Consider the following 25,494-nt stretch of genomic DNA (forward strand, 5'->3'; position numbering starts at 1 on the left):
CACTTCGAGTTGTTTAATAATGATTTCATCGACTAACTCGTGTAAAGTTTCACATAAAATACTGCGTTAAATAAGTTTTACGGAGACAGAACTGCAAAGCCAAGCATGTCCGTCCGTCTGCCAGAGGAGCAAAACAACACTTTGATCAACTTTACAGCTCATGCAGCAGCACCGTGCACGCCTTATGTGATCACATGTTATCCCTGATACGCACAAAATAAATCCCCAGACTATCATACACAATCGAACACAGAAGCAACTCATTAAGACGCATCAACTTTTAAAAATCAAACCGGGCTCCAGGTTGGCAGACAGAGAGCAACACTTGAAGCACAAACTGCTGCACTGACACGTCGTTACAGCTGCAGGTTTTTTCTTCTTTAAGAAAGATGATGGTAACTTTGGCATCGTCGCGTCACTGGAAGAAGAAGGGACCCTGAAGCTTGGTGCGCACCTGATCTCGTTTCTCCTCTTTCTGCTTGAGGTAAGCTTTAAGTTTGTCGGTGGAGAAGCACACTTTGGAGTGTCGGGCTTTGTGTGGGGCGCGATGGGCACGGAGCCACGGATTCTGGAGACACTCGGCTGCAGTGGGTCTCCCCCTACAAAGTTTTTTTATCATGTCAGAACGAATGTTAACGTGTGAGTAAGTACACTCTGGGAAAAGACTCACCAGGATTTGTTGTTCAGGCTGCTCTTCATGAAGTTCAGGGCTCCCTCAGACAGACCCGGGTAACAGCGTCCAAACTGGATCTTCCCTTTCCTGATGTTTCTGTCGTGATCCCAGCTGTGCTCTGCATGAAACGGGCTGTCAGCACTCAGCCTAACGTAGGGAAGGATAAAAATTATAGTAATTCTTATTATAACAGAAGTCAGTCTTTAGCCTCCTCACACTATGAAGTCTACAAAGCCACATTTATCAGAACGTAACAGCCCTGCTACGTGTGGGATTGTTCTCAGATGATGAGATTTAATCCAAATTTGAATAAACCTCTTTGCTTACATGATGAACGACAAAACTCCAACAGCCCAGATGTCGGTCTCTGGCCCAACACCCTGACCTTCGAGGATTTCCGGAGCTTTAGGAAGGATAATATACACTGAGAGAACAGACAGACAGAATATTTTTATAAAGAGTGGCACATTTACAGGCAATGCATCTTTCTGTATTAGGAAAAAGGCTCAGACCAAAAGGAAATAGATAAAATGATAAGAAAGTAGACTTGGGTTTGTTAGACTATGGGAGCTAGGGTCAGCTGAGGTGGATGGAGTTAGGCTGAGTTATTTCCATCCATCAATCCGTCCTCCGTAAAACAACGCGTACCTTTGCTGCAGGAGTCTGTCGGAAGGCCACGACAGTCAGAGGTTTAGTATGTTAGACCAATCAGAATGTAGCGTACAACATTTAGTCTGAATTTAAATTAAAACACATACATCATTACCTCTGCTGTCAGAAAAGCCCTGGATGTGCTCGATGTTTAAAGGCTGTCCGGGTGTGAAGGACTGAGCCGAGCCAAAGTCAACAATCTTCAGGTGGTTACAGTCGTCCACCAGCATGTTGTCAGACTTCAGGTCCAGGTGGATGACTCGACGGCTGTGGAGATAGTCGACCGCACTCAGGATCTGAACCAGCACCTCGGCCACTTGAGTCTCTGCGTACAGATCTCTGAGAGGACGCAAACACAGACGTGATGGTGAAGCTTGACATCAGCACCCGAGGTGCCACAACAAATGAATTAGCATAGAAATATTAGCTTAGCTTGATTTTTTTACATTTTATTTTGATATACAGTTCTGTTTGTTCTGCCTAATAACGTCTATTTAAATTCTTAGACTTCCCATCTCAAGCCCATTCATGTGTACAAGTTCTAACCTGAAGCTAGACTGAAAGACACACGAGCATTATTAGGAACTACGCTCCTCAGAATTGCTTCATGGCTGATGTTTTTGAGCGTCGTTTACCTCGCAGCCAGGCTGTAGAGGAGCTCCTTGCCGGGACAAAGCTCTTCTACTAACACGAGGTAGCTGGAGGTGATGAAAGCACAGTGCAGCTGAACCAGGTGGGGGTGGTGAAGCCTCCTCAGCAGCTGGTACTCCCTCAACACCAGCTGCCTCTGCTCTGCTTGGTAAGGGGTGATCTTGGCCGCAAACACCTGGCTGGTCTCAGCGTTCCTGCACAGGGTTACCACGCTGAAACGACCCCTGAAAGATGGATGCATGCAGCACTAAATCACAACATAAATCACCCAAGGGCACTTTGCATAGTAAGGCCAAGACCTTAGCATGTAAAGTAAGGTTTGGCTTACTGGTTCTGGTGTCCTGTGACCGTGTATTATCATGCACACTGTTACTACCAACAGAAGGAATCAGTTCTTCAATTATACAGATTAAAAAAACTAAACGTAACTTTATTGAACCGCTGCAGCTCATTGTTGGATGTCTCACCTGTTGATCTCAGACAGGAAGTTGTAGTTCTTGTGTGTTGCTTGTTCTGATCCAATGACCTTTGACCCCAGTGACTCAGTCTGAATGAGAGGAATGTGGATCTCTGTATAACAAACACAAACAGCTGTTGCACCATGTTTTCAAAAAGAGCATACTAACAATGACATGAAATCATAAAAAGACATAACGTCCAATAGGAGACAGCGTTTCTCTTGCCTTCAGGATCAGTCGCCATAACAACGGGAGCTGAAGTGTCACTGAACGGTCCTGCTCCCGTCTTTGTGACACAGCCCACCCTGAACACGTAAGATGCTCCTCTCGGTAAGTCCTTTACCACATAGCAGCTGTCTGTCACGTCCTCTGACAGGACTGTCCACCCCCCCCCTGTGGAGACATGAAACGTCTGAGCTAAACTCTGTCCAACGACACCAGTGTTAGTGACATTTTACAAATGATGTGTTTGCAATACATGCACACACAGGTACACTCCTTGCACTCCTCCGTAAGCATCACACTCAATCACCACCCAACCCTCTGTTCATAACCTATGACCTCCTATAAGAAGTGTTACATTCAACTACACTTGTTTAAATTTAGGCCAGGGGTGTCCAACTCCAGGCCTCGGGGGCCGGTGTCCTGCAGGTTTTAGATCTCACGCTGGGTCAACACAGCTGATTCAAATGATGAGTTCAATCCCAGGCCTCTGGAGAACTTCAGGACATGTTGAGGAGGTCGTTTAGCCATTTCAATCAGCTGTGTTGGATCAGGGACACATCTAACACCTGCAGGACACCGGGCCTCGAGGCCTGGAGTTGGACACCCCTGATTTAGGCAATGAAAAACACCAATAACACAGTGCTATTAAAATTCCCTGGTGTTTTAGACCAGCGGTCCCCAACCCCCGGTACCGGGTCTCGAGAGTCGAGGCTCAGGTGTGAAATTTATGGTTTTCAGTGTTTTAGCGTTATTTTTTTTTATCGTTTTTATCGTTAACTCGGTTTCCCTTTTCCCTGGCTCTTTTCCCATATGTTATGAATAAATCTTCCTTCTTTGGTACCAGTACTGTTTTTATTTTGTTGTATTTATCCTCGACACCTTAAAGGTCGTGAAAATATTGTCAGACATAAACCAGTCTGTGGCACAAAAAAGGTTGGGGGCCGCTATTTTAGACAATAAAAATATAGTTTAGTCATAATGAAATAAACACTAAATTAATTTCTTTTTAACACAAACAACAAAAAACACATTTCTGTCCTGCCGTGTCTGCGAACGCACCGTCTGTGCAGTACTGCACGCAGTAAGTGACGGGATCACTTGAGTGAACCGGCCTCCACGCCAGGAAGACTCCGCCTCCATCCAACTGTAGCACCTCAGCCTTGCTGGGGCGAACGGGCAGGTCTGAATATTAACAAAGGGTAACAAAAGATCATGTTCTCAAAGCAACAAATGTGATGTGAAATTTAAAGCAGATCAGTCAAAGAATGTAACCTTTGTCCGACCTTTCTTTTTAAACGCAGGTATTTTGAAGGATGGTAAGAGCTTTGAGCTCCTCCTTTTGGGACTCTCGAGGCTGCTGCTGCGCCTCCTTTCAGGTGGAGTGGGAGCTGATCCTTTCACTATTGGCCCTGTTATAAATAAAAAAGGAAAGAGCAAATGGTATTACCTTCAGATTGAATAATACAGAATAGAATTTCACAACAGTAACACAACATAGTGCTTATACTGAGGTGTAGCTGCGATGCCTTACCTCCTTTACTCACATCCTCTTTACTGGAGGATCTGGAAAACAGTTTGGTCAGACTTGAGGCTGACGCTCTCATTCTCTTCCTTAGAGACATGGTGGGTGTATCAGGCTTCATGATCTCGCCCAGAGTTGGTCCTAACTCTGAGTCCTCCAGATGGGAGTAGGAATGGCCAGTCCAGGATTGCCTGCGGAAGATGTTCAGCAGTCCCAGTTTTGGTGACCTTCCTGTAGGTGGTCGAGCTTCAAGGGCTGGAGCAGATGCGTGCCTCTGGAGGCCGTGACCCTCTTTCTTGTCCCGGGCTCTGGGAGGCCTCTCTGGAGCCTGTAGAGAAGAGAGGCTGGGACTGGGGCTTGGCATTAGCGGCGTCCCCAGCTGACCTCTGCTGTTTGTGGACAGGTTGGGATTGGAGCGTGTGCGATTACGTGGTGGTGCCCGGGGAAACGAGCTTCGGGGTTTTACTTCTTGGAAAGAGCGAGGCGGTGGTGCAATGAGGCGCTCACCCTGATCATCATATCCATCGCCGTCTCCTGATCTGTATCTCCCTCTGAGACGACCGTGACTCAGTTCTTCATTGGAGCCGAGTCTACTTGAAGACTCAGATCCACCATGCTCCAAAATCAAAGACTCAGCCAGAGACCCCTGGGAGCCAGCAAAGTTATCTCCCTCTGACTGTACTTGGTCTAACCTCGAAGGAACAGAGGCTCCTCTAAAAGTCTGCCTCACCTGTACAGGAGTGACAGAGCCTCTTCTCGTGGCTCGCTGAGAATTTGGGATTGTCAGCAAGTTTGTCCCGGCCACTTCATCGTCTGTAAAATCTTCCTTTAGACTTTGCGACCCTTCTTCTTCACTGGCGTTCGCACGTTTAGGTGAAGTGGGAGACCGACGTGAATACTCATCAAGAGACCTACTCCTTCTGTGAGGTGGTGCGTTAGCATGGGCGAAACCCACCCCGCTGTCAAACGAGCAGGACTTCTGCATTGCGGTCTGAATGGATGCCCGTCTCTGGCCACGGCTGGTCTCCGTCTCATCCTCCACATATTCAATAAGAGGCTCGTTGAGGCGTCCTGAGAAGCTCCTCCTGAGTGGCTTGCGGCCCCTCTCCTGCTTCTTAGCTTGAAATTTGTCCCTTAATGTCATGTGTCTGGCAGACAACGGCGAAAGCTGATGAGAGTTGCTATAAAAAGTGCTTCGGATGACGCTTCCCCGAGGAATACGACCTCCGTCACTCCCCGAACCCTCATCCCCATCCGACAGGTAGAGCGATGGACTGCTGTCCTTGCTGAACCGACGTTCCCTCTGAGGTGTCCTTTGACACGATACCTCCGATGATGCGACCGATTGCCTGCTCATACTCCGCTCTAATACAGTCCTCCTTCCTACTATCTCCCCATCCTCTTCCTCGCCTAGTGTCAAATCCCCTTCCTCTTCTCCATCCCGGTGGAAGCTGGGAAAAGGATCTGGGATCTGTGCTCTCTCCATTAAAGGATCATAGTCTTCCTCTGTTTCCTCTTCCTCTTCAGTCTGGCTGCAGTGCTGGAAAAAGTCCCAGGAGTCAGCCTCGTCATACTCCGACGAAGAGCCGCTGCTCGGGGAGGTACTGCTGTGTTCTTGGGGCTCACGGGGCACCGTCACTGCCGTCTCCCTGAGAGGAGCATCTAGTAGCTCAGGAATGGGCCTCAGCGTGAGCACTGACCCAATGCATGTCAGAGAACGCTGAAGAGAAAGAGAGCACACTTAGACGATCAAACTCGAGATGTTTAACACTACAGGAAACCATCTGGTATTTCCTTTTGTATCCAGGCAGGTATTAAAGCCACAGCAGGAACTCACCTGCCACTTCCTTTTTGAAATAAAGGCTTTCAGACTCCTTGTATTGATTTCATCCGTGTCTTCTCCTGCATGTTCATCCTGACAGCAGTCCCAATGATCAGTAAGTTTGACATTCACAGTTTAAAGGAAACACCTGATGTTCTGTATATGACCTCACCTGGATCCAGTCATGGCCCAAGCACTCAAAGGCAGACGGTCGCTTCCTAGGTACAGAAACATCAGAGGCATTCTCTGTTTCACCTTAAAGCAACTGGATCCAACATAATGAAGCTATAAGAAGCTTAGTGGGCGTTAGCATCACCGACACAGGGTACTTTCTGTCATTTGCACATAACTTTAAAAATATCTCACAAGCCCACGTAAAACACCAAACGTGCTTCCTTACTCTGGGTCAGGCTGAAGGAGCATGTGGAGAAAGTTCTTGGCTTCTGGGCTCCTGTACATGATATCAGGGGCGGCCCAGTTCAGAGTCCCCTCCCCCACCCTCAGCAGTGTGGCGCGGTCAGTCTCGCCCACAAAAGGGCATCGACACACCAGACTGTCCAGATGAAGTTTAAGAGTCATTACATTTTTGGATGTTCTGTATTTTTAAGATTTCAAGATTGCTTTCAAAAGGCGGGGATACATACCAGAGAAACGCAACAACCCCCACGGCCCTGACAAGACACAAATCATTCAAACGTTTTGTTACGGGCAGAACTTTTAACATTTGTGCACTACTGCAAATAATCGTTTACTTTTATTTAAATCTCCGTATAAAACTAGAGGGTTGGTTCTACATCTGGATGTAGAGAAATATACAGTATTTGATTTATATCTAAAATATATGTAGCCGTTAAACTCACCAAATATCAGTGGCCACAGTTACTGGTTCTTGGTGAACAATTTCTGGGGCAACAAATTCAGGCGTACCAAACATGCTGTACTGGTGCCGGGATGTGTCTATTTCCTGGCAGAAGCCAAAGTCACAGATTTTGATCTCGTCTCTTGGGGGGTACACCATGAGGATATTATCAGGCTAAAAGGAAGAAATATGAAAAAGAAACTTCATGAAAATAAATCCCAGAGTAAATAATGCAGTGCTGACAGCAGCAGAGCGCTCACTTTAATGTCCAGATGCAAGATGTTCATGCTATGAATGTGACCAACTCCCTCCAGAATTTGCTGTATGAATGACTGAATCTGAAATAAGAAGACACAACATGTGTCATGCACCTTTTCTGCAAGACTCAAATCATTTAATAAAGTAAATTAAATATACCTCTTTTTCTGAGACTGATCCTTTCAGTAATAAATGATCCAGAAGCCCGTGAGAACAGCAGCTAGAAAAGCTGTTAAAGAACTCACAGCTTCAATATGTGGTCAAACACACAGGGAAAATGAACTGTAACACATAAGAGGTAGGATACATTTCTGTGATCAGCACCAAGGTGCGTCTGGTGCAAAAGAAGTCCAGCAGACAAGCCACTCTGGGGTGAGCCAGACGGGACAGCAGGTCCCTCTCCTGGAAGGCCCTGGTCCGAGTGCTGCTCCGCAGAGGCAGAAACTTGGCAGCAAAGACTTCACCGGTCCTTCTGTGGACGACGCGCTTCACTACTCCGAACGTTCCCCTAAAACACAGAAAGATGAGTTATTGCACATGAAATCTTGGCAAAGATAACACTAAAGAGAAAATGCAGATTCACCTTCCAATTTCATCGTGGACGTCATAGACAGAGAACAGCTTCCTTCTTTTTCCCAGCTCCACCTCTCTCTCCTGAAACTCCAGGGGTCCTGCAGGGAAAAAACTAAAGCTGCAACTAATTCCAGTGCTGGAAACAACAAACACACGCTTCAGCGACGAGCAGCCCTTTGATTATTTTGAGCTCCCGTCTTACCTTCTTCTACTGTCAGCTCAGCCTGACACGATGCATAACCAGAGTCGTTGTGAGCGAAGCAGGCGTACATCCCACTGTCCTCACCCTCGGTGCACACTATGGTTAATGAGCAGCGGGCACCATGTTGTCCCATCTTCACATTCTCATTGGCTGCAAGCTCCTCTTCGTCCTATTAATGTGAATGACCAGCAGTTTCATTTATAAATAAGCTTTCAGATTGAAACCAGCAGTTTGTGATCTCAGAACAATGTGATTCCCTGTTACAACCTTTTGAAGAGTTGATATAAACCAAAAAATCAGCTCAGAAAACAACTCAAAAAACTCAAACTCTGCTCATACCTTGTACCACTTTATCTTAGGTGTTGGTCTTCCTGTGATGATGGCTATAAATGTCGATGGGTGACCCGGCTCTACGAACAGGTCCTCGATGGGTATCTGAATAGAGGGAGGAGCTAAACAAGAAATTTGATTAATGAGCTAATCATGTAAAATGTGATATTATTCTGCATGTCATGAGTAGGAGACAAGAATACCATCTGCAATTTCTTGTATTTGCTCTGAGATGTAGATCTCCTCTTCTTCCTCAAGGTAACACATGGGCTGCTGTGCTGCTGGATCGGCTGACGTGGGGGCATAAAGAGTCACTTCAGCACCACCCTCAGCGCTGGAGACAAACATTAGAGTAAGGACACAGTTATTACACAGTAAATCCTTAAAATCCAGATCGAGTTTCACAAGTAAACCATTAAACAGAGACAAACATTCAAAACATGATCGGGATGCTGATTTAATGTCGAAGTGAATGTCAGTGCATGCAGCTGAACTTACTGTTCAGGACTTTCGGGAGGAAAAAGCATCTTGGCAATAGAAGTTGGGTTGAAATCAGCCTGTAACCATTTCTTCACAAACGCAGCAGACCAGCCCTCTGAGTCGGGATCTATGAAGATCAAAACCAACTCAGACAGAAAACAATGGCAGTAATTATATATTTCAAAGGATTTTACTGTTATTAATAAGTTGAAAAAGGAAACATATAGGGTACATTACCTTACAGCGCAGGAACAGCAACAATGTGCTGTGATCCTTACCTTCAGCCTCTGGGTTGGATCTTACCAACCCACCACATCAACAGGACATGGACACATGCCCCCTGCTAGACGGGCGCAAAAGTGACACTTGCCCAGCACATGACCATCTTTTGTTCATAGGAGTGAAGAGTTAGCTGGGCATGCGTTGGCAAGAGGAGAGAGGGGGATGCTGAGTGGTTATTTGTTATCATGACAATGATGACTTACATGGAACTGTCCATGTGAGGAACCTCCTGCTTTAGGACCAGTACAGGGAAGATGAAAAAATATGTAAGTTACGGACAATGGAAGGGCAAACATGGCGTCAACAGTCCAGAAAATATATATATACTCAATGGCTCGTAGATCGTACATGCTATACTTACACTGATCGCTCTATTCTACTGTATTGCTCTGCTTTAAGTGTGGATTCTGTAGCAAAACTAGCAGAGTTGGAAAATCAATATACAGTAACAGCTACTTCCAAGCTTTGTATATTTTATTTTTATTTATTTTTACTTGTTGTTCATCTGTTTAGTTTGAATCCATGCCTTCTGTGAAAAAATGTGATGAAACACACAAAACGTTGCATACGGGGTCTTCTCATGGGAGAGGATGCTGTGGAGTAAGGTATGGTGTCTATGTTGAATGGTAGCCACTAGATCCCATCGTTATGGCAACAGAACAAATGTTAGCCTTGAGAACACCATGTGACCCTAAAAACATTTCAGGCGTCCCATACATGCAGAGGGTGAAGTACTACAGATCTACAGTCAGTTATTAGAGAAGAGCAAGTGAACAATGACTCAGGTCTGAGGAGCTTGGAAAGAAAAAAGCATCTGGACTTTCACCTCTCATCCGAGAAGCTTCCTCAGTTCTAGGGTCAAATGGTGGAGAGTCTCAGATTTACACACCTTGGCTCGTGCGATTAGGTGGAGGATCATTAAGGGGTCTATGTCCCTCTTGGGGGGACACTCCCACAGGGCTTAAATCTGGGACTCTCCACCATTTGACCCTAGAACTGAGGAAGCTTCTCAGATGAGAGGTGAAACGTCTTCAAGCAACTTAAAGAAGTCCAGACGCTTTTCTTTCCAAGCTCCTTAGACGCCGATGACCTGGATGACTGAGAACCTTCACAGACAACAATGACTCAGGTTTTAGATTAGTATTAGAGAGATATTTATGTGTAAGTTGGTTTTTGCTGGAAAATGGTAGTTACAGACACTGAGATGGTATGGATATGAAGTGTGCATTTTTCATGACATGCCAAATAAGAAATGGGTTGATGGTGAATAAATGCTGACGTGGTTTTATCTCGTGTGAAATATGACAGTTAATAGTTAGGATTTTGCATTTGCTGCACAGTGCAAATGGAAACTGCATCAACTCTGTGGCATTCAGCTACAGTGCAGACTACACCCAACGCCATAATCCTTAGGAATCTAGTGACAACTGGTAGGGTGGTTGGAACTATTCATGATGTGAGTGTGTGTGAAACGGGGAAAAGGAAAACGTGAGTAAAGTCTCAAAATGGTGTAAACTTGATCAAATGAATGAAGGGTGGAAAGGTGAAACTGATCCAAACTGTTTGTAGTGAAGGGAAGAGATGTCACATGGTGTGATGTAAAAACAGGGTGACTGGACAATGGCATGTGCTTCACCCTTTCTCCAACACAGCTGAACTAGTGAGAGTGTGAACCCCCCCACTTAAAAATGCTCTTATGGGTTCCCATCCTAGGTGGAGGATATTAACTTCATTGGCTCTGACTGTCGTACCTTTAGGAGGTAAGTCCTGTGATTGGCCATTCTCGCGGTCAGTCGGGGGGACATAGGCGGGGCATAAACCTGCCTTGCACTTGACGCCACCAAGTTCATTCCAAAGCTGAACAAAATAAAACATTTTCATACATTATCTCAAAGGGAGAGCTCTGATATTAGTGACACCAGCTGTGTTCACACATGGACGATGTTTTATACCTCACACTCGTACTGCCCAATATCTGCTTCAGTTGCCCTGACGACGGTCAGAGACAGGATCCCGCTCCGTGCATCATTCATAATCAAGTATTTCTGCTGGTCAGTCAACTCTTTGCCATCCTTCAACCACCTGTCAAGAGCAAGCAGCGCTGCATTCAGAAACACAATAGTTACAAAATCGTAAAGCGACTACAGCGGTCAGCTCTGCGCTGCGATACCTAATTCTCGGTAAAGGAGTGGTGAATGTGGAGCAGGAGAACTGGATGTCCTCTCCTTCAATGAGACAAGCACTTTCCAGTCGACTCACGAATCTGGGTGGAGCTGGAGAAAAGAAGCAGCGCATGAAAAGATCAGGTTTAGCCTATGACTAGAAGCAACCAAAAGCAGCAGCTATTATATTAATATTATAAAAGGTAGGAATTCGCACTACAACCTGGGTTTGCCTCTTATTTGTAGTTAATTTTATTTTATTTAATAACTGTACAGTACTCTGTTTATAGTAACCATAGTCCTTGATGTAAATATGTAAGAAAAAATTGTGTATGTTTCTGTTCTGTGTCCTGTTTGTTTGTATATGTGTCTTTCTGGCTGCTGTTACAACCAAATTTCCCCTTGTGGGACAATTAAAGGATTATTCTATTCTATTCTAGTAACTCTGGGGCTCTCAGGGGAAATGTTCTTACCCTGCACAACGAATGAGTTTGTAGGCAACATTAAAGTTGGATTTATGAAACGTGCATAACGGTGTATGTTGTTGTCACTGCTGCGTGCATGTTAGTAAATCAAAATCATTCAGACACAGCAGCGTTGTGCAATCAGCATACAATTTGCATACTATCTGCATACTGCCCCGCCCCCATTTCTCTGCAGAAAGAAGCACAGATGTGAAATGGCAAAACTGGTGACTATGCTGTAAGAACGAAGCCCGCACCTCTCAGGCAGGGAATAAGGAGAAAGTCAGACTATAGAAAATTACATAATGCTGTCTGAGGTCCAAGGAGTAAGCCAGAAGAGGTGTAGCTTTTCAAAGTGTTTCGACTGGAGTGACGAAACATTTAAAAATAAATCAATAAATAAGAAGCGACGAATATGATTTCCCCTGAGATCACTGTGGCTTAAATCAAAAACACAAAGTTGATACGAAGAAGCCCAACAGACCACGAGAAAGAAGAGAAAACAGGTGGAAGACACGGACAAGGTGTCATGTGTCAACCTAAAAAGAAAAACTCACTACAATGGAAAAAAAGATCCAAATTCTCAGCTTCATGGGATAGCATCAAGAAATCACGCTGCCATGATGGAAGTCATCCTGAAGAAAGGTAAGAATGTTTAAGCTATGATAAAATAAAATAACGTATAGGGGAATATTGTTAGGATGCCTGAGTCGTTGACCCAGAGGTTTTTGAGTTTATTATATGATTTATCATTTCTGGGTTTCTTTGAGTTCTGTCTTTTGGTTTATGTCTCGGTGTGATCCTTAGTTGCTGTCTCCCCTGTCTGCTGTATCCCCACGTCCAGTCAGTGTCTGTGTCTGCCCTGGTCCCACGTCTCTGTTCCCTCTGGTGTAGTGCCTGCATGTGAGTCTGTGTCTTTTGTTCGGTCTGTGTTATGTGCTTCCTGTTTTACTTTGAAGGTCTCTGTCTTATCTCAGTGTGTTCAGTTTACGCTTCCTTGTCTCGTCAGTTCTGATTTGCCCCAGCTGTGTTTCCCTCCTGTTACTCATTCCCTGATTGCTCCCTCTGTGTATTTAAGCCCTGTGTTTCTCTGTGTCCATGTTGTGATCTACCATTCATTTTGCTGTGTGTTCCGTCTGCCTGCCTGCGTAAGTTTATTTTGTATTTTCGGGTTTTTTGTTACTTTTTGCCATCCAGCATTAAAGCTGAGTTTTGAGGTACACTTTTGCCTGTCAAGGAGTCTGCGCTTTGGGTCCTCCTTACCACCACTCCTGCCTGCACACAGCCCTAACCTGACAAATATGTTTAAATTAAAAAGGTTAAAGGCTACATCGCTACATTTAGTAATTTGTTTAATTTACATGTTTTCTTTTTATTGCAATTCTGTGCATTTTGTTGCTTATGCTGTTTTAAAAAAGGACATTTTTTGTAAATAATAACCAAAAGGCAATAATAAAAACAATAATTATTGTTGTTGTTGTTACTTGTAGCAGTAGTAGGTGTAGTATTCATTTTAAAGATTTGTGTTTAAATTCCTAAGGCAACCAAGAAGTTGTTTATTTGTTTTTTACCTCTAAATTTGTTCCTAATATTGATCAATCATGGATACGTGTGTGAAACAGTTGCATGATTTACGCACAGATTTGTTTGTAAGTAAATCAGCATCACAAAACTTTATTAATCGCTATGGAAATTATACAAAATAGTTCCCTGACAACAAGGAGAACCAAAACTTTCTTGATCCACATGTTTGAAAAGACAAAACAAACACTCTAACACGCAAAGTAAAAGACAAAAAAAAAGTAAGAAAAAGTTAAAGTAAGGAGACAAAAGCAGGAGCAACTGAGACAGGCTGCGTGCCGCCTGACGCATGCGCACATATCAATCGAGCCCCAGTGTTAGCATAGCTTAAACTCGGATTGGTAACTCACCCAGCACCACCACCTTAGCCAGAGTGCCAGCACTGCCCATGAAGCTGGTAGCGTAGCACGCATACTCTCCAGAGTCCTCCGCAGTGAGGCTGTCCAGGATGAGACTGCAAGAGCCCGACCGGTCTGCTGTGATGATGTGACGTGGGTCGTCCTCCAAAGGGAGGCCATCTAGGAGGAAGGGATCAGAATCCAGGTAGGTTCATCACTGTGACCATAACACTCAATTGTGTTTATGGTGATAAACTAGTCTGCTATTCTGGACGCTGTCTCCGTGACATGTGCATGTGACATTGTGCAATAATCTTAATGGCACCGTTGTATTTTTCACTCTGTATATAGCATTTGTATTCTATTTTTATCCTATTGTATATTTTATTCTATTTTATTCTACTGTATATAATATTCTATTTTTATTCTATTCTGTACAGTTGTGTACTGTATTTATTCTTATTTTATTTTATTCTAATTGTCCTTCATAACTTTTGCACTGTCCACTTCCTGCTGTGACAAAACAAATTTCCCACGTGTGGGACTAATAAAGGTTTATCTTATCTTATGTCACACAAATACACTTTTTCTTTTCTTTTTAGGTGCACAGTAATACCTAAAAGTGAAACTGCCTTTGTAAAAATGACATATTGGGTTGATTTTTAAAGTGGAAAAGGTGAAATGCAGCTTTATACCTAACATGAGTTTAGATGACAAAGGATTGGCACGTGCAAACTGAGTGTACGAAGTGCGCAACAAATTTACTAGACAACCAGATATAAAAACAAGAAAACACAAATGTATTAAAAAAATGTTGGATTAACCATTACAGAAGCATAAAAATGATGCTGGTACTTCAGGGCAGGTGCAAACCTTACATTAGGTGGCAGTCTAAATTTGTTCAGCACAGTATGTAAAAGTTGGCTTAACTGTCAGTTTTTCAAGTTACTTTGGATGCAAAATGTGGATACACAACGACATAAATAACATGTGTGCGAATGAGGGAAAATAATCTGATCTGATAAAACATCAAACAGGTGCAACCATCTGAAATATAATTTTCTATTATGTGTCTATTTTCAAACCTTTGAGCCAGCTGATCTCTGGTTTTGGAGATCCTGACACTTTGCAGGTCAGCTTGATTGTTTGTCCCATCTTTGATGTGCAGTCAGACAACAGTGACCCAAACACTGGGGGACCTGTTGATGCAAACACACAAATATACACCAAGCACACAGCGTTACTGGACCCATCAGTTTATCTTTGACTGTTTATCACTGAGATAACTTTTAATCCAGCGTTTTAGAACTGAATGTTGCCATGTTAGGTTAATGAATGAAACAGTATTTAGTTTTATGGTTTTATCATAAAAATGTTCGATATTCAGTACCTGGACTAACAGACTTACTGTTAGTAGGCAGGCTGGAACGTTGCTGTAGCTCCTTCAGGTCTTTAAGCCAGGACAGTTTGACCAGCGTGGAGCTGCCCTGCAGCGTGTACCTCCTTATGGAGCCTCTGTGTTCATGCCACAAGCCCCAAGACCTTTCGTCTCCACCCACAGTCTCCTTTATTTCCACATCATTCAGCTGGAGACAATGAGGAGGACGACATGAAGAATTGGAAAAGCAGTAAGTGTACGGCGCGGTATGACGCACGGCCGGAACGACAAATGACCTTACCTTCATTTTGTTCTTGAAGCTGTAGGTGTCTCGGTTCATGCTGGTGTCTTTTTTCAGTTTACACAGTACAATGCATTCCTTGAAGAGAAAGACTTGTCTCTGATGCCCTCTAGAGGGGGTCTTAATTTCTGGAGTCTCCTCCAACACTGTGAAGGATCCCTAAAGAGAAGAAGACATTAAATCATTTGTGTGTTTCTGCACAGCTAGAATGTTATGACAGTTTTTTTGGTTTGCTGATTTCATGCTGGAACCAGATCTAAACTGTATATAAGTCATTTTTGCCTACCTGACGCACGGGCTCGCCCAGGGCAATAAGAGGAGCCGGGTAGTTCTCAATCAGAGACACCTTGTGCAGGTTGTCTGACCTCCAGGGAAGGCAGGACACCAAAGAGAAAGCATCCTCCAGCAGATAGCAGCTCTGGCCACTCTTAGCTTTATTCTTGATTAACTCCTGCAGGTAAAAAGTTGAACTTTTCATGTGACACACTTTAAAGAAGATTAGCCCTAATAGCCTTAAATGTTAAATGGTATTAAATCTATATGCTAACCTTTAGTAAAGCTTGGTAAGTTTGAATTCTTTCCACTGGTTGCTGGAGGAATGTAAGGACATCCATAACTGCACTTTCCAGCTTACCAGCTTCTGGTAACTCCTGAAATATCCCAGGAAACAACAACACATTAGACTGATGTAATAATCCTGCTCTCCACACCTTTATTTCAGCAGCATTAAATGTTTATACTTGAATTCAGTTCTGAATACCTTGAAAAACTGTTGGATAGCTTTGTCAGCGACGCAGGCCTCTGCCTGAGCTTGACCCACCATGTAGTGCAGATACTTCTCAAAGTCTTCTCTGTGTTTGATCAGATGCATGGCCACGTCATCATCTGTGGCACACTCCCTGAACCCAGGAAGGACACACCTGAGAAAACACGAGTTCTGTTACTGTGATTTGACATGTCGATGCGTTTTGCCTTTGATCTAGCACGTGTGTATCACCTCTCATGTAACAACACGATGTCTTTGATGTTCCTGAAAATGATCTCTTTCTGGTTGAGGACGTTAACGGGGACGTGGTAGCTGGAGTCCAGAAAAGTTAGCTGCTGAGATATAAACATCTTCATCTCTCTCACAAACTCCTCCTCTCCGTCAATCAGGCCTTGGATCAACTGACTAAAGATACAGGGAAACAAATAGATTCATCACAGAAGCCAAGATATTATAAAAATGTTTCCAGGAACAGCTGTGATGACCAACACCAAAGTATCGTAGAAGTACATGAACATATATGAAATATGTATTCATGTATTTACTCTGACACAGTTTAATCATCATCAGTATAAGTAATCCAGTATCCAAATACTAGTAAAGCTGATCTGGCAGTATGACAAACCTGAGGCCTCTCCTGTACTCTTCTCCTGTACATCCAATTCCATCAAGATCCTCTTGACGTGCTCTCAGTTGAGGGAAGGTCTCCTGTTTAAAATGACAGTCATAACTATTAAAAACTTCTTTTTTTAAATCCTCAATGTCTTTGTTGATATAATAATAAACTAACAGTATAGATATTCAACATGTTTGTCATGCGGATTTCTACATCCCACCTTTCTCTTCTTCTCCAAGTATGCTGGACACAGCCATCCCTGCCGAGCAGGGTTGGTTTTGGTGGGTTTGGTCCTCACCAGCCATCTGTCAGGATGAACAGAGTCCAGGACCTCTACAAACTGGCCCTCCTTCAGAATAAAACTCTCCTTACTGCCACTGTTAGGGCTACAGTGAGCTCGAGCCACATATATTTCAAACATCTGAGGAAGAAAACAGCAAATACATCATTTATGGCTCAGCCGTGACATGTGCAATATTATTTTGTCATACAGCGACTTTATCAGATTTGTTCCACTGATGCTTAAAAAGGACATAAAAATAGACAATAATGTGCATTCAATCAACATAAATCACCTCTCGTCTGTCCTCTTCCCCTTCCGACTCAGATCCAGAGACGGTGCTGTCCAAGGGCGTGTAGGCACGATGTTTTGGAGATGGTGTCCTCATTTTACTATCATGGGCCCCTAAACATTTGTAATAGAGGATAGCTTCAGTACACCTGCTCAGAAAGTTGCATAAATAATATATTAAATAAATATTCTTGCTGACCTTTGATCTTTAATAGCATCTTCGGAGGTTGGGTTATCTCTTCGTTATCATCCTTCGGAGCTGCTTGTTCTGTTGGTTTTGGTTCTTCCCTGTGACAATATTCAGATTTTTTGGCATCTTTACAGCCAAACAAAATGAAATTCATAGAATAAATCAAATATTTTATCTGCGCTCTGGTACCTCGGTGTGATTGTGGAAATCTCAACAGGTTCCATCATATCGGGAGCTGTGTCATAATCAGAGGGACTCGACACTGTTCAAAGCAGAGTAATGAATCATTAGTGCTTCAATGTGACCCAATAAAGTTTTTAAAGCTAAGTCACTCACTGGAGCTGGCAGCCATGACAGAGGACCGTCTCCTCTCTTGTGGGGTCTGCTGAGGCGCATGCTCTGTCAGGGTGTAGGCCTCCCACAGCGACACGTTCATGCTTTCTGCATAGTTCTCTGCTGACGTGGGCACCTGCGCTTGACTCTGTGGCAGATTCTCATTCTGGTCTTTGGGCGGGGCTGCGGGCTTTGTTGGGGCGAGCTGCAAAGGAGTAATGGCTGCAAGAGGTGGGTGTACGGGCTTCTGTGCCACAGGAGCAGGCTGTGGGGTTTGCACCACTGTTATGTTTCCATTGTAGGAGGTCACACCAAACTTATTGACCACCTCACAGGTATAAATTCCACTGTCGCTGTTTAACAGGTTCTTGATCACAAGTGTGCATTCTCCATCATCTGTAGTCGTAATCCTGCATCTCTGGTCGTTGCAAATTTGTTGTCCATTTCTGAGCCACCGTACTGCGCTCGGCTTTCCCTCAACAACACACATTAGAGTGAGCGTACCGTGAAGATCTGCTGTCTGGTTCTTAAAAACCTCTTTAAAAACAGGTCGCATATCTTTTCGCGTCTTGAAGCCTTTGAAGGCAGCCTGGATCTTGACTGCAGCCTCTTGCATTTGTGGTTCATCCTTGGTGCTGATATCGATCTCCGGCGGAGACTCCTTTAATGGTTCAATCTCAACAAAGGGTTCATGGGGCTGGACATCCCTGTGGGCAGCTGGTATCTCAGTCAAAGCCTCTGAGAAAGTTTCATCTTCAGAAATATAAAGGAGAGGAATGTCTTCTGCCACCTGTGTTTGTTGTTCTTCCTCCCTCCTCGTTGGCTTCACTGCCAGTCTCACGTCCTGGTCCATTTCCGGTTCTTTTCTCATGGGTTTAACTGGCTGTTTTAATGGAGGGTTGGCAGGCTGGTCTGTTTTCTCAGTTGCTGTAACTGACTGGTTCCTCTCCAATGCTGGTTTCTCTTCGGCCTGTTTTATTAATGGCTTTAGAAGCTGTTTTATAGGTTGGTCTTGAACTTTTACCACTCCTGTTGTTGGCTCTTGTTCCTCTCGATCCGTCTCAGTGTCCCGTGATACTTGTTTTTCTACACCTTTTACTTTGCTTTTTGTCCTCACAGGAGGCTTTGGATGAGTAAACGGGGCTTCGCTTTCTACCGGCCGTTCTGGTTGTTCAGTTGGCTCTTTGTCAAACACTTTTCCTGGCTTTGTTCCTCTCTCTGACTCTTTGGACACTGGTTTATTCAGACGATCTCTCTGTTTGCTGTCTTCTTCAGAATCGATCTGTGTAGTCTTTAACGTTGTAGGAAGGATCTCCTCACTATCCTTCAGTAAATACTTGATTGGTGGCTTTCCATCTGTCAGTTTTCCTTTAGATCTTGTTGGTGGTTTCAAAGGCTCTCCTTCTGTCTTGTCTAGTTCACCTTCATTTTCTAAAGATTTCATATTTTGATCTTTCATCGATTCTTTGCTAATCAACCCTTCTAGTGGTTTCACAGGAGACTTTTCATCCTGGCTTATCATTCCTGCTTCTGCAGCTGGATGTTTCTGCTTCTCCTCAACTCCACTTGTTTTTGCCAAAGGTATTTCTAGTTGTTCTGAGCTGTTTTCAGTTCCACGTTTCTTTTCTTTTTGTTTCCTTTGTTCAAAACATGTTTTATCCAAAGCCCTGTCTGATTGAGTTTCTTCGTGGTCAGCTTTACCTAATTCTTCAGTATGTCTTCTTGTTTGTTGCATCTCCGGGAAAGCATCAGTTTCTTTTTCCAAACGCCTAGCTGGCTCCTCGACCTTCCCGTCAACCCTATAGTCTATAGTCTCCAGTAGTCTCACAGGTTTATCAGCTTTCTTGTTCACCTCCCGGTCCTTCACTTTATTAATCTGTTCACGTGCTGCGTTCTGTGCACCATCAGTGCCTTTTTCTACAGCTCTTGCAGACTGAATGTCCTTTTGGACTTTATCATCATCCTTCAGCGCAGACGGCCTGAGGTCAAAAACAAGCTCTGTGTCTTTTTCTGAATTTGCAGTTGATGCTTTTCTTGCCCTCTTTTTAGGCTCAGGAGGAGCTGGTTTACCCTCTGGGATTACTGGTCTCTGCGTCTCCTGAGTAGGAGTTGTTTTGGAGACGGTTTCTTTTACCTGTGGCATGATTGTTGTTGGTTCTGCCTCTGCTGGAGTCGGTTGTTGTCCTGGACAAAGAAAATGGACATGAGTGTGTTTACCTTCTTGTAACCTCGCCAATCAGCAATAAATCAACATACCTTTTACTTGCACCATTGCAGTGGTCTCTATGCTTCCTGCCTGACAGGAGTAGTTACCACTGTCTTCAGGTTTGAGCTCATTGATGATCAGCTGCAGGAAGCAGCCATCTTGCTTCATCTCATACTTCCTGCTGGCCCTCAGTGGGAGCTTGTTCTTTTTCCACTGTATTGATATGCTGGGCTTAGACAGCTCACAATACAGGGAAGCTGTACCTCCTGCTTCAGCCTCTATACTTTCCAATTCTTTGTTGAAGAATAGGGTGAGCTCTAGGTGGGATAGAACAGCCCAACAAATAGTTTGATACAGGGTCAAATAAGAAATAGGAAATGCTGTGATTTAGCTTACATAATGCTAAAGTGCCACAGACGAGTTCCCAAAAGAATCACGTACAAGTATTCAGAAACTGATATTACGATACTCCACGAGTACAGCTGAAATGCACAAACCTTTCACTGTTACAGTTGCGCTGGTCTCTGCTTTGCCTGCTTGGCACGTGTAGCTGCCGCTGTCTTCCACTTTGAGTTCCTTAATCAGCAGCTGGATGAAGCAGCCCTCCTGCTTCATTTCATACTTTGCATTCGGTCTCACCAGTAGCCCGTTCTTCTTCCACTGCACCATAACTCCAGGTTTAGACAGTTCACAGGAAAGGGAAGCCATGCATCCTTCTTCAACTTCCATGCTATGTAAACCTCGCTTGAAGAATGGAGGGAGCTCTGAGGTGAGGAAGGAAGGTAACACTATGTTTTTAATATCTAGCTCATAGTGAACAATGGAGTATGTACAAGATGTAATAGATTGTTTTACTGTGTAAATGTCTGCTGTGGATGAGTTTAAAACCACAGTGTACAAACCCTTTACTGTCACAGTCCCACTGGTTTCTGCACCTCCAGCTTCACAGGTGTAGCTGCCACTGTCCTCAGGTTTCAGATCTTTGATGTGGAGCTGGAGCAGGCAGCCGTCCTGCTTCATCTCATACTTCCTGTTGGCTCTTAATGGTGTGTTGTTTTTCTTCCACTGCACTGACACCCCAGGTTTAGACACTTCACAGTGCAGGGCTGCTGTGCTTTCCTCCTCGGCTTCTAGATTTTGTAATTCTCTCTTGAAGAAAGGAGGCAGCTCTGGTAAAATAGGCAAGGAATTTAAAATTCATAATATATAAGGAACCATGCTAATACATCACTAACTATATCCTACAAATATTTCAAGTGTGTGAGTTTATTAAAAAACTAAACTAAAAGATTATGAATAACAAATAAATACAAAAATAGGACAGGATAGTACTGCAGCACAGAATAAAAGAAGGCAGTACTAATATCAGCGCTTTACCAAATGATTGGGAAAAACGTCAGGCTGTTCTTGCTACACACACCTTTCACTGTCAGAGTTGCAGCTGTCTCTGCAGCTCCTGCTCGACACGAGTAGCTGCCGCTGTCCTCGGGTTTGAGCTCTTTGATGTGAAGCTGGAGGAGGCAGCCGTCCTGCTTCATCTCATACTTCCTGTCTGCTCTCAGTGGCAGCTTGTTCTTCTGCCACTGCACCGATAATCCAGGTTTAGACACTTCACAGTGCAGGAAGGCGGTGCCTCCTTCCTCGGCAGCCACATCTTTCAAATCTTGTTTGAAAACAGGTGGGCGCTCTAGAGAAAAAGTCATCATACATACAGGATACATACAATACTTCAGGCATAAACAAAAGGAGAATATCGTATAAAATATCTTTTCAACAGCTAATGTAAGATAGCAACATACAGTATGAAACGTGTGTGTGTGTTTGTACAGTGGATTCTTTTTTGCATACAAGGTCGATTATCTTGTTAATAATTTTACCTCCTCACTACGTACGACTCTGGATACTGTAGCTCCAGTGAAAACTAAGGTCTCAAATCAGAAGTACCTGACTCCGTGGTATAATTCTCAAACACGTAGCCTAAAGCAGATAACTCGTAAGCTGGAGAGGAAATGGCGTGTCACAAATTTAGAGGATCATCATTTAGCCTGGAGAAATAGTTTGCTGCTTTATAAGAAAGCCCTCCGCAAAGCCAGAACATCTTACTATTCGTCACTGATTGAAGAAAATAAGAACAACCCCAGGTTTCTCTTCAGCACTGTAGCCAGGCTGACAAAAAGTCAGAGCTCTACTGAGCCAACAATCCCTTTAACGTTAACTAGTAATGACTTCATGAACTTCTTCAGAAATAAAATTTTTATCATTAGAGAAAAAATTACCAATAATCATCCCACAGATGTAATATCGTCTACAGCTACTTTTAGTACCATTGATGTTAAGTTAGACTCTTTTTCTCCAATCGATCTTTCTGAGTTAACTTCAATAATTACTTCCTCCAAACCATCAACGTGTCTTTTAGACCCCATTCCTACAAAACTGCTCAAAGAAGTCCTGCCATTAATTAATTCTTCAATCTTAAATATGATCAATCTATCTCTAATAATTGGCTATGTACCACAGGCCTTCAAGGTGGCTGTAGTTAAACCCTTACTTAAAAAGCAATCTCTAGACCCAGCTGTCTTAGCTAATTATAGGCCAATCTCCAACCTTCCTTTCATATCAAAAATCCTTGAAAGAGTAGTTGTCAAACAGCTAACAGATCATCTGCAGAGGAATGGCTTATTTGAAGAGTTTCAGTCAGGTTTCAGAGCTCATCACAGCACAGAAACAGCTTTAGTGAAGGTTACAAATGATCTTCTTATGGCCTCTGACAGTGGACTCATCTCTGTGCTTGTCCTGCTAGACCTCAGTGCAGCGTTTGATACTGTCGACCATAATATCCTATTAGAGCGATTAGAACATGCTGTAGGTATTACAGGTACTGCACTGCAGTGGTTTGTATCATATCTATCTAATAGACTCCAATTTGTTCAAGTAAATGGAGAGTCTTCTTCACATGCTGAGGTTAATTATGGAGTTCCACAGGGTTCAGTGCTAGGACCAATTCTATTTACATTATACATGCTTCCCCTAGGTAGCATCATTAGAAGACATAGCATAAATTTTCACTGCTATGCAGATGATACGCAGCTCTATCTATCCATGAAGCCAGGTAACACACACCAATTAGTTAAACTGCAGGAATGTCTTAAAGACATAAAGACCTGGATGGCCGCTAACTTCCTGCTTCTTAATTCAGATAAAACTGAGGTTATTGTACTCGGCCCTGAAAATCTTAGAAATATGGTATCTAAGCAGATCCTTACTCTGGATGGCATTACCTTGGCCTCCAGTAATGCTGTGAGGAACCTTGGAGTCATTTTTGACCAGGACATGTCCTTCAAGGCACATATTAAACAAATATGTAAGACTGCTTTCTTCCATTTGCGCAACATCTCTAAAATTAGAAATATCCTGTCTCAGAGTGATGCTGAAAAACTAGTTCATGCCTTCATTACTTCCAGGCTGGACTACTGTAACTCATTATTATCAGGATGTCCTAAAAACTCCCTGAAAAGTCTTCAGTTAATCCAAAATGCTGCAGCAAGAGTACTGACAGGGACTAGAAAGAGAGAGCATATTTCTCCTGTTTTGGCTTCCCTTCATTGGCTTCCTGTTAAATCCAGAATTGAATTCAAAATCCTGCTCCTCACATACAAGGTCTTAAATAATCAGGCCCCATCTTATCTTAATGACCTTGTAGTACCATATCACCCTATTAGAGCACTTCGCTCTCGCTCTGCAGGCTTACTTGTTGTTCCTAGAGTATTTAAAAGTAGAATGGGAGGGAGAGCCTTCAGTTTTCAGGCCCCTCTTCTGTGGAACCAGCTTCCAGTTTGGATTCAGGAGACAGACACTATCTCTACTTTCAAGGTTAGGCTTAAAACTTTCCTTTTTGCTAAAGCATATAGTTAGGGCTGGACCAGGTGACCCTGAATCCTCCCTTAGTTATGCTGCAATAGACATAGGCTGCCGGGGATTCCCATGATGCATTGAGTTTTTCCTTTCCAGTCACCTTCTCACTCACTATGTGTTAATAGACCTCTCTGCATCGAATCATATCTGTTATTAATCTCTGTCTCTCTTCCACAGCATGTCTTTCATCCTGTTTTCCTTCTTTCACCCCAACCGGTCGCAGCAGATGGCCGCCCCTCCCTGAGCCTGGTTCTGCCGGAGGTTTCTTCCTGTTAAAAGGGAGTTTTTCCTTCCCACTGTCGCCAAAGTGCTTGCTCATAGGGGGTCATATGATATGATTGTTGGGTTTTTCTCTGTATTTATTATTGTGCTATCTACTGTACAATATAAAGCGCCTTGAGGCGACTTTTGTTGTGATTTGGCGCTATATAAATAAAATTGAATTGAATTGAATTGAACCTGTCACGGACACTTTTGCAGTAGTTTCAGCCGTCCCTGCTCGACACGAGTAGCTGCCGCTGTCCTCAGGTTTGAGCTCTTTTACATGAAGCTGGAGGAGGCAGCCGTCCTGCTTCATCTCATACTTCCTGCTGGCTCTCAGAGGCAGCTTGTTCTTCTTCCACTGCACTGATATCCCAGGCTTGGACAGCTCACAGCACAGTGATGCTGTACTTCCCTCCTCTGCCTTCATATTCTGCAGCTCTTTTTGGAAAAATGGTGCAAGCTCTGCAAAAAAAAAAGAGGAAGTGAAGGTAATGAATAAAAATGTTCCAGCATCACCCAAGTGATGTTTTAGACATTAAAATGTCCTGAAAATATACCAAATGCAAATCTATAGTTTAACGTACCTTTTACTGACAGATTTGCACCAGTTTCTGCGTTTCCGGCTTGACACATGTAGCTGCCGCTGTCCTCGGGTTTGAGCTCTTTTACATGAAGCTGGAGGAGGCAGCCGTCCTGCTTCATCTCATACTTCCTGCTGGCTCTCAGAGGCAGCTTGTTCTTCCTCCACTGCACTGATATCCCAGGCTTGGACAGCTCACAGGACAATAAGGCTGTACCTCCTTCCTCTGCATCTATGTTTTGTAATTCTTTTCTGAAAAAAGGTTGAAGCTCTGGCAAAAATAAAAGGTTTAGGGATTATCATTAAAAGAAAAATTAAGGTAAGGGCAAATAAGATATAGAAAGTACATGTGATGTAAAAAGATGACTAAAGTTTGCTCCACTTGTTTTAAACAAGTATAGATGATCAAAAGTAATTTTAAAGTAGTTCCCAGTGATTAAGGGCTTGTGAACACTAACATTTACCATGTAACTGGCCATAATCACAGACCTCTCACTGTTACAGCTGCAGTGGTCTCTGCACTTCCTGCTTGACACGTGTAGCTGCCGCTGTCCTCGGGTTTGAGCTCTTTGATATGAAGCTGGAGGAGGCAGCCGTCCTGCTTCATCTCATACTTCCTGCTGGCTCTCAGAGGCAGCTTGTTCTTCCTCCACTGCACTGATATCCCAGGCTTGGACAGCTCACAGGACAGTGATGCTGTACTTCCCTCCTCTGCCTTCATATTCTGCAGCTCTTTTTGGAAAAATGGTGCAAGCTCTGCAAAAAAGAAGATGGATTGAAAGTAATGAAAGAAAATGTAGAAATGCAGAAATGATTTTCTACTCAGATATTAATGATGCTGTAAAA

General features: G+C 43.6%; 1 protein-coding gene across 1 annotated transcript in view; it reads right to left on the reverse strand.

The window, feature by feature from the left end:
• Positions 1-57: 57 nt before the first annotated feature.
• The window catches only part of obscna (obscurin, cytoskeletal calmodulin and titin-interacting RhoGEF a), a 42,461-nt gene continuing 17,024 nt past the window's right edge, over positions 58-25,494 (reverse strand). Inside the window, 48 exon segments of the mRNA XM_063467728.1 lie at positions 58-599; positions 671-820; positions 1,001-1,097; positions 1,322-1,336; positions 1,440-1,663; positions 1,960-2,199; positions 2,443-2,545; positions 2,659-2,826; positions 3,718-3,840; positions 3,942-4,067; positions 4,190-5,900; positions 6,018-6,095; positions 6,175-6,220; positions 6,403-6,555; positions 6,647-6,673; positions 6,863-7,035; positions 7,122-7,199; positions 7,279-7,339; positions 7,427-7,627; positions 7,703-7,790; positions 7,895-8,063; positions 8,234-8,346; positions 8,428-8,494; positions 8,656-8,831; positions 10,738-10,843; positions 10,939-11,068; positions 11,157-11,259; positions 13,544-13,711; positions 14,617-14,730; positions 14,940-15,117; positions 15,211-15,369; positions 15,497-15,661; positions 15,759-15,860; positions 15,971-16,130; positions 16,208-16,381; positions 16,602-16,684; positions 16,813-17,013; positions 17,168-17,277; positions 17,363-17,451; positions 17,543-17,615; positions 17,690-19,870; positions 19,943-20,209; positions 20,390-20,656; positions 20,795-21,061; positions 21,313-21,579; positions 24,264-24,530; positions 24,653-24,919; positions 25,138-25,404. Of these exon segments, the coding sequence (XP_063323798.1) occupies positions 416-599; positions 671-820; positions 1,001-1,097; positions 1,322-1,336; positions 1,440-1,663; positions 1,960-2,199; positions 2,443-2,545; positions 2,659-2,826; positions 3,718-3,840; positions 3,942-4,067; positions 4,190-5,900; positions 6,018-6,095; positions 6,175-6,220; positions 6,403-6,555; positions 6,647-6,673; positions 6,863-7,035; positions 7,122-7,199; positions 7,279-7,339; positions 7,427-7,627; positions 7,703-7,790; positions 7,895-8,063; positions 8,234-8,346; positions 8,428-8,494; positions 8,656-8,831; positions 10,738-10,843; positions 10,939-11,068; positions 11,157-11,259; positions 13,544-13,711; positions 14,617-14,730; positions 14,940-15,117; positions 15,211-15,369; positions 15,497-15,661; positions 15,759-15,860; positions 15,971-16,130; positions 16,208-16,381; positions 16,602-16,684; positions 16,813-17,013; positions 17,168-17,277; positions 17,363-17,451; positions 17,543-17,615; positions 17,690-19,870; positions 19,943-20,209; positions 20,390-20,656; positions 20,795-21,061; positions 21,313-21,579; positions 24,264-24,530; positions 24,653-24,919; positions 25,138-25,404 (10,736 nt within the window). The 3' untranslated portion in view covers positions 58-415.

Source organism: Pelmatolapia mariae, linkage group LG23 (genome assembly GCF_036321145.2).
Source record: "Pelmatolapia mariae isolate MD_Pm_ZW linkage group LG23, Pm_UMD_F_2, whole genome shotgun sequence".
Lineage (NCBI taxonomy): Eukaryota > Metazoa > Chordata > Actinopteri > Cichliformes > Cichlidae > Pelmatolapia > Pelmatolapia mariae.